This window comes from Galeopterus variegatus, unplaced genomic scaffold (assembly GCF_000696425.1).
Source record: "Galeopterus variegatus unplaced genomic scaffold, G_variegatus-3.0.2 Scaffold12771, whole genome shotgun sequence".
Lineage (NCBI taxonomy): Eukaryota > Metazoa > Chordata > Mammalia > Dermoptera > Cynocephalidae > Galeopterus > Galeopterus variegatus.
This window is the reverse complement of record NW_007738882.1, coordinates 30,958-40,401: the sequence shown is the minus strand read 5'-3', so window position 1 is coordinate 40,401 and position 9,444 is coordinate 30,958. Positions and strand designations below refer to the sequence as shown.

At 34.0% G+C, this 9,444-nt stretch overlaps 1 protein-coding gene across 1 annotated transcript in view; it reads right to left on the bottom strand.

Moving 5' to 3' along the window:
• Positions 1-1,991: 1,991 nt before the first annotated feature.
• LOC103581310 (lysophosphatidylcholine acyltransferase 2) overlaps positions 1,992-9,444 on the bottom strand; it is a gene marked incomplete at its 5' end in the record, with an annotated part of 33,898 nt that continues 26,445 nt past the window's right edge. Inside the window, 2 exons of the mRNA XM_008563179.1 lie at positions 1,992-3,943; positions 7,049-7,184. Of these exons, the coding sequence (XP_008561401.1) occupies positions 3,759-3,943; positions 7,049-7,184 (321 nt within the window). The remainder of the gene's footprint in view (positions 3,944-7,048; positions 7,185-9,444) is intronic.

Sequence of the window (9,444 nt, the reverse complement as noted above, 5' to 3'; positions counted from 1 at the left end):
TTTTTCCTATAATAAAACTGGCTTAAAATAAATTTTAATAATTATAAAATCTCCAGTGGATTTTTCATTTTAGAATTCAGAAAGTATAAGTAAGTATCTTAGCAAACTATTCTTAATTATAAACTATTATCAAGTATTGAGTTGGATGTATTTAATAGACCCAAAATGAAAATCAAACTCACATGTTCAACATTAGATCCGTTGCCGGACACGGAAAAAGACAAAAAAATAAATAAATAAATAAATAAAATAAAATAAATAAATAAATAAATAAATAAAATAAAAAAAAAATAAAAAATTTACACATACAGGAAAATTTAATGACATTGGAAAATTTTATGATACAGGTGATAAAGTAGGTTATAAAACATCATACACGTTGTTATTTATGAATGATTACACATAGTATGTTATAGCTTTCCAAAGGAGTATTAAGTACATTTTAAAAAATTTACACATACAGGAAATTTTAATGACATTGGAAAATTTTATGATACAGGTGATAAAGTAGGTTATAAAACAGCATACACGTTGTTATTTTGAGAATGTAAGAATATCTAGAAAAAAGAGTGAAGTAAAATACATCCAAAAATTAATAATAGTTGATTTAGTGTGGTGGAAGTAAACATAATTTTTTTCTGTTTATTCTTTTCTCTACTTTTATCTTTTCTAATGTGCACAGATTCTTTTTTGATAATGATAAGAACATAATAAAGTTAACATGTTATAAAAACTAGCAAGTTGGATATCAAAATGCAATGAAATCAGTATGTTAGAACATGCTGGTCCTTATACAGACACGTGAGAATTTTGTTGGGAGAGAATGATTACCTGAAAACAAGAGCTACATTAAATGTGATAAAAAGGATGAAAGCTTTTCAGGTTATTATCCTTTTTACCAAAGTTTGTGATATGTATATGGTACGTATATATCAAGAACTTTGTGAGGTCTGTCACCTCTACCAAGCCATAACATAGCACTTATTTATTACTGACATAACAATTTAACAAGAAATATTGGAAAGTTCATCCAAGTGAGCAGAAAGGAAAAAAGAAGATTTTAAATATAAGTGTACTTCAAAAAGTTCATAGAAAGATTCATATTATCTTTCAATTCTATTTTTCCATGAACTTTCTGAAGTACCCTCATATGCCTGCTTTCCTGGGGAATGGTTACTAACATGTATCTTTTTATCCTCTGTAGTGATCGCTATATAGTTTAGAGCCCATCTGTTCCAATACAGTCAATACCCCTCTATTTGAGTGCCAATTAGTTGCCTTCAATTAACCACCTTCATTTGTAATAGTCTGAAGAGGAGAGTTCCTGAATCTGGGAATTAGATAACTTACAGCTATGCTTCCTGCAGAAAGCAGACCTTATATGTCCTCTAAGAGGGAGACAGTCTCCTTTAAATATCCATTAGAGGTACTACTACTAACTATCACACTCAGCATTCCCAAGTTCTAAAAGCAGTGGCAGAGGAGGATTAAACACACATAATGCAAGCAGCTTGGTCTATGAGCAGTCAGTATGTCATTATCCTTCAACAAAACTGTTTCTATTAAATTTTTTTTGTTTACAGATTTTAGGATTTAGTATTTCTCATTTCAAAGAGTAACTATTATATAAAACCACAGTGCATTTAACTGATTTAATGAAATTTAATTCCTTACTTTAAATCTTAAGAGGAGAAATCTTCTTTGAAAAAAATCTTTGTTAGCAGGGCATATAAGTAAAGGCCTGGTCTGTAGTAAGACTGATGATCATGACTTGTGTTATTATATGAAACTAGAGCAGTCAAAAGTAACTGCTTTCAGAATAATAACTATTGCCATTTTGGGTAAAATTTGAGGTTTTCATCAGAGTAAAATCATGTCTGACATCCATATCATAAAGCTTAAATGCAAACAAAAATGATTAATCATATTCATAAATATGCAAACTTATACTCAAACTGTGATTTTAAAAAGGTGTTACATTTGAGACAAAATGGCAAAAACAGAATTTTTTTAATTGCCAAGAATTTTATGTAGTAAGTTTGTTTATTCAGTACCACAATCATAAAATAGGAATATTACATTCACAGAAATGGAATTAAAGAGCATAATATTATTTGAAAACAGAAAAACAATGGGATCACTACCAAGAGCCTCACATTTAATTTACAATGCTACTTTTTCATGACTAATAGAATTAACATGTGGTTTTTCTGTGATTAAAAAACAATCATGGTACCTGAGTATTACACACATTCATTGCATATGACAGACACTATTATAAAGATGTACCATCCTAATTACTTAAGCGATTGTTTCAGCTCATTTAACACCTTGTCTAAATAGCTTTACGATGTATAAAAGGAAATAACTGCATATACTTAAGGATGAAATTTTCTGGTATTTGATTATTGAAATATATATTTACCCTTTAAATTAGAGCACTAACTGCTTAATACGTAAAAGTAGTTTGAAATCATGACTCTTTGCTAAACATAAACTCCAACACCTCTCATGAGACATCTCAACATCAAAAATGACTTTAAAAAACTAGTTTGGGGGCGAATCACCAATACATCAGAAACATAGCCAAAACATGGAGTTTGACTTCAAAGACTGAATTCAGAATATGAACCAACTATTTTTGTACATTATATTAATAAGTTGGTTCTTTGTTCAAAATCTTAAACATAAATGATATTAACAATATGCATGCATGAAACCTAATTAAAATGGTACTTCCGGGAAATTATTGCTTAACCTACAGGAAAAATATTACTGCCTGGGACTTACATTGTGGTCCTGCATTAACAGTTTTTGAATTCCCTAGCTTTTGGCGATACTTTGGAATCTTTTGTGTTTTCTATTCAGATATTTCAGACAGCTGCAAAATTTGAGAGGACACTCAACAAAATAAAACTCTCACTTGGATAGTAAAATATATTAATTCTAACATTATATAAATAGAACAAATCTGATTCATTTATTGGGCAAGTGCCACATTCTGAACCATTCAACTCAAATTAAATTCAACTCTGTGGCAAACAACCTATTTTCTCATTAAGCAATCAATGTTACCTTCAATAAGGCAATTCCCATTTAGCCTTTGGCCAAAGCAGTTTTCTTTGAAACAAAGTTCTAAATCTGTAGATAATGTAAAAAGATATGATCTCCTTGGTAGGTGGTTAAGGAAATCTGTGATAGAGATACAGGTTAAAGAGACTATGAGTTCTTAAGAAGTCTTATCTAATTAACTGAGCTCTCCCTTCCCATATTCAGTGATCTAAGAAACTGAAATTTAAATGGAAAAATGAATCTGTGAACTTAAAGGTATAAAATTCTGCAATGCTTCTCAGACTTTTCATTTTTATTTCCAGAATAGGAAATGATTACAAAATATTACTGGTTTTTAGAGGAAAGTAGATTTACAAGCATTTATACTTCTAAAACTCTTTACAGTGCTCATTAATGCTTACCAGTAAATAGTAAGAACATTACATTCATTTAAATATGCAAATTAAACTGGAAAACCTCTAAACATATGCATCACCAACCAGTAAAGCACAATGTAACACAAAAGAAAAGAAATATACTTCATATACAGGTTAATAAAAGCATTTTTAGTAAAAAAATCTATCATTTTTATAAAAAAGCTTTCCCTTTTAAACATCGTTACTCAACAAGCACATTCAAAATACTAACAATAAATGCCTTTGCAATTTCAAGTGAAAGCCACTACGTTTTCCTTGGGAATACTGTTTTCAGTCATCTTTTTTGCCTGAGGTACTCTCTTCATGATTTTCAGGACTGACTACATTACTTGCGACGGAGGATCTTGTCTGGACTTCTTTTGGTAATGAAAACACATGGGACGTCTGGAGGTCTAAGTATGTTGTAAATATCTTAGCATATTCTGGATGCTTTATGGCAAACCTTTTAAATTCCTCTAGAAGAGGAGAAAAAAAATCCAATAAATTGTGGTGAATCTTTTTTTGGCATGATGCAGATAAAGAAATAATCTTAACAATACAATTACTGAAAAATTGCATCATTCAACTCACAAACATTGCTGGTGAGAATATAAATACACACCCACTTTGGAAGATATTTCCATTATCTAGTTAGGTTGTAGATAAACACACTGTATGACCCATTAATTCTATTCTGAGGTATTTGTGCATGTATTCTAAGAGACACGTTTGAGAATGTTCATAGTAACATTATTCATAACAGATAAAGAAAAGGAGTGAAAAAATAAATTGTGGCATATTCATGGAACATGATGCTATATGCAATGAAAATAAATAAACAGCTGTGAGGCAACAATATGAATGAATCTTTTAGTCATAATGTTGAATGAAAAAATCAGATACAAAATAATATATATTGTATGAGTCCATTTATATAAAGTTCAAAAATTTAGACAAAGCTAAAATGATGCTATATGCAATGAAAATAAATAAACAGCTGTGAGGCAACAATATGAATGAATCTTTTAGCCATAATGTTGAATGAAAAAATCAGATACAAAATAATATATATTGTATGAGTCCATTTATATAAAGTTCAAAAATTTAGACAAAGCTAAAATGCAATATTTAAAAATGCATACTTTTCTGGTGAAGTGCTAAAGTAAAGCAAGGCAGAGATTCTTTTTAAGTCAGGATAGCAGTCCATTCCTTTAAGAGGAAGGGGCTATGGTTGGGGAGGGGCATGCAGGGGTTTCTGAGGTTCTGAAAAAGCTCTATTTCTTGACCCGAATGGTAGTTACATAGGTATTCACTATATAAAACTTCATTGTGCTCTATGTTTATGTTTTATTCAGTTTTCTGTATTTTTGTTATCTTAAGCAATAAAAAAAATATGTTAAAAAAAGGATTTAACCTAATGCCCTATTTGCTACCCATCTACTTTTTAAAAATTGTCTAATAGGCAGGAGTCTGCATCATGGCACATTAGACTACCTAACAATTCTTGAAATAGGTCTTAGTGATGAGGAAGTCACCATATAGAGCCCAAATCATTCTTTGCAATTGTAATATTATTTTGCATTAGTAGATCACTTTATATTTCCAATCAGGCAAGCTATTAATTGTTATTTCTTAACATCCAAAATAAAGTTTTATCTGCATGAGTCTACTTCAATGATGGAGACCCTGAGGACTTAAGTGACTTCTACAATAAGTAAACCTGATAGATGATCTACTGAAACCAAGAAGTTTGATTTCAAGACTTGTGTTCTGTTCAAAAGATCAAGATCCTCTGTTAGGATGTCAGTGGCATTAGAGTAACTCATTTCTAGAAGTTCTGTGAATTGGCTATAAGTGAAATTTGGGCATTAATTTGTCCAATGGAAAGCCAAGATTAAAACCAATTGAAAAATCATATTTAAATGGTCACATTCATGATACATGTCAATAACTATTTTTTAAATAAAACTATACCTAAATACCTCAAACATTCCTGCAAAAAAAGTGGACTCACATAACATTGGGGAAGGGGAGATAATGTGTGTATCTGAAAATGAAAAGGTTGAACTCCAAAAAACAAAGCAGATTTCCCTAAAAAATTATTTAAATTGGCAGGTAAAATTATGGTTACCTACAAATAATTTTGAGTATTAGCTTCTATTGAAATAGGTATTCCAAATGGTTTTTCAAAATTTCGTAGTTCAGAGTAATAGAGACTCTTACTTATGAAAGGAAAATGATCAGAGAAGAATCAGCACACATAGGTTTATGACTCTAGTTTTATCTCAGTATATATACTTCCCCATTTTATCCTTTCTATTTAAAAAAAAAATGAACTTAATAGATTAAGAGCCCTGGGTACTTATTACTTAAAATAGAATACAAGACAGCCAAAATGATAGTAATCAAAAACAGAGAGTAAGAGAAGTATGTGATCTACTTTCCTCATCTCATGAAAGTTAACATGCTGAAACTCTTTAAACACTATAAGGAAAAAGTAATTTAAGAGGAACCCCCTCCAGTCTGACAGGAAAGACTGGAGAAGATAAGCCAGCCTACCATCTATGACGACTACATCAAAGGTAAGACAGGGAAACAATCACCTACACCTCCCCACTGAGGAGTGTGTCTCCATGACTGCACTATGAAATACAGGGTACTGATTTACCATCCTTCAGCCCTATGCAACTTTTTTAAAATTTTTATTTTATTGTACAGAATTAATTTAAGACATTTGGTTTAATTCCTATGTGGATATTTAACTTGTTTCTTTTTTTTTTAATTTTGTCGATATACAATGTGGTTGATTATTGTGGCCCATTACTGAGGTTTCGGAGGCAACTTGTTTTGATGTGTGGACTTGAGCCATCAGGGGAAAGGACAGTCATTGATATGCATGGATCTGCCACTTTGCCACAAGGTCTTCCTCCATGGACAGTTCCTAACTCACAGGGGTTGCTATCAAGATGGCATGAGAAAATGAATGTGAAAGCTTACCTAAGCTGCTAACAGTAAACATCAATAAATGCTTTAGTTACTATTCTTATTGGTGGTGCCTCTGGCCATATTCCTCTACTGTAGTTATAACTCAGCTTGGTTAACTTGCTCAGTTTTGCCTCCTGGCCACACTGACAGCAGAAAGGAAAAGCCCCTCAATGAGGGGCAGCAGATATGAGAAGCAATGAGGTATAGAGTCAATGGTGCAGGCTCTAAAGCCAAACTCCCTTGGTTTTTGAATCCTGGCTCTGATGTTCTTCAGCTGGATGATCTTAGGTAGGTTATTAAATTCTTTGTATCTCAGTAAAATAAGAATTAAGAATACTAATTAAATAGGCTTGCTGTAAAGATTAAATGAGTTAATATACACAAAATGTTTAAAAGAGAGTCTAGCATATAAGTCCTCAATAATTAGCTAAGACTATTATACCATTACTGCTATTGTTACTATCATCATCATTATTACTATCATATCTATTATTAATATAATTAGTTAAGTGAAACAACACTCTTCTATGAGCATCAATCCATAGTCTGGATGCCCTCCTTGTAAAGTGAATCAGGAGGCCAAACTGCCTACTCACCATAGGAAATAGAGTCCCCATGGGCTATTTCCTTGAAGAGACCAGAAACATCAAGGTCAGGCACTCCAAGGGAAGCCTGTAGAATGGTGGAAAACTCATCCTCTGTTATGTAGCCATCCTCATCAAGATCAAAGAGCTGAAGGAAAAAAAAAAAAGTGTGAATTAGCTCCCTCAGAGCAACACTGGTATAGAATAACCTTGGAAAATAAACTCTTTAATAATTCAAACATTTATTGTGCCAGGGGCTAGGGATATTTATATAAAGAAAATATGGATTCTGCTATCTTCACAACACCTATACTTTAGTAGTGGAAAGAGACAGAATTAAAATAAGGGTTATACCAATAGTAAGTACAAAGGGACATGGGAGCCCTATGGGGACCATGATGAGTCCTACCCACAGAGGTCAGAGAAAGCTTTACAGAGGAGCTGACATTTAAGTTGGGTCTTAGAACACCAGGAGATATACATAACATACAAAGAATGGCAGGTGACTGCCTGGGGCTCAAGTCAGTAGACTGAGGGACAAGCAGGAATCAGATCATGGTAGGTATGTAATGTCTCACCTGATCCTGTAGAATTATGATGGGAGGAGAAGTGATGTGATCATATGTGAACTGAGAGAACTCTTTGAGGCAGAGGGTAGAGGATGAATTGGGAGCAGGAGGTTGCTAAGACTAGGGGTAGGAAAACCAATTAAAAGTCCTGGTAGAGAAGCAGGAAAGACAGGAATAGACAGAATTTATAAAACAGCACAGACAGTACTTGCATATCAGTAAGAGGTCTGTAGTGTTGGAAAGGAAGAAGCCAAAGATGGCTGAAGTTTTCCAGCTTGCGCAACTGGGTGAAGCTGTTTACATTAACCAAGAATGGGCAAACAGTCAGAAGAACAAGTGCCAGACGAGATCAAGAGTTAGACCTGGATGGGTTAAATTTGAGTCAGAGGTACCAGGAGTAAGTAAGAGATTCAGCATATCAGTTTAGGAGACTGATGAGGCTTGAGCTATGAATTGAGATAAGAAGTGAAACTATGGGGTGTGTTTGAGCTAATCTGTAGAGAATATACTAAGTAAGACAGAGCCCTGGGAACAGCAAGAGTTGAGGTGTGTGTGCAGGGAAAAGGAACTGATAGAGAAGACTTAGAAGGAGCAGTCAGACAGGAGAAACAGGAAAGAAGAGCATGAATCTTAGATGCTAAGGGAGGGTTTTCAGTAAAGAGGAAGAGATTCTGATGGTGGTAACAGCCAACAGAGTAAAATGCCATAGGAAGGCCAAGCAAGAAGCAGACAGGTTTGCTGGATTTGGTGATTTGGAGATCCTGATGACTTTAGTAAACACAGTTTCAGGATAGAAGCCAGATGGTTATGGGAATCAAGGGATGAATATAAGTGAAAGGTGGAGACAAGAGATTGGACTCTAAAGAAATTATGGAATAAAGGGAAGGAGATTATGATGGAAGGGGAAGTGGCATGATCATTTGTGAACTGGGGGGACTCTTTCAGGCAGAGTGTGGAGGATGAAACGGGGTAGTAGCTAAGCACAAAAGGAGGTTGTCTTTGAGAAGGGAGAGACTGAATATGCTTACAGGTGGAGGGGGAAAGGCAGTAGAGTGGGATAAATTAAAAGTCAAGCAGCAAAGCAGGGATAACTGCTAGATAGTTAATATTCCATATTCAAAATCCTCTCCTGGGTCTTTAGAATTTTTAATGATATCAGCACTTACTCTTTATAGGCCCTGATCAAGTGTTCAGATCACTTTACATGTATGAACTCACTTAACCCGCACAATAGTCTTATGTCAGGTTGGTACCATGGTCAGCCCAATCTCACAGATGAGAAAGCTGAGGCACCAGGAAGTCAGGTAACTTTTCCCAAGATCACACAACTTGTGAGTGGTAGAGCTGGCACCCAAATCCAGGCAGATAATATTTAGAGTTCCTGCTGTTGAGGTCTTTACTTCTGACCAAATACAACTTCAAAAACAGAGGAAAAACAGGTATTAGTTAAGGTGTGATAATCATGAAAAGAATAATAAGCAAATATTGAATAGTGTTTCAATTGTCATGAGGGTAGGAGGAAAAAATACAACATGAAGTTCAGATTTATTGCCCCCAGCAGAGAAAGCACTGGCCTCCAGTGCATTTCTACCACTCGGCCCCTTGAGGGATAAGATAGTTGGAAAGCAAAAAGTAAATTAGCTTCTGTTTTCACAAACTATAGACCGCGGGTTTTTATGCACCTTGGACTTCAAAAGGAAACTGCCAGGTTTCAGTCACACTCTCTCTCACAGGCTCTAAGATTTCTTCAAAGGCCTTCCATTCCTAAACAATTCTCACCGACTCATCTTCGTCGAAAGTCTTGCCATATTTTGTGCTTTCGTGGCTCTCTGTGTAAGT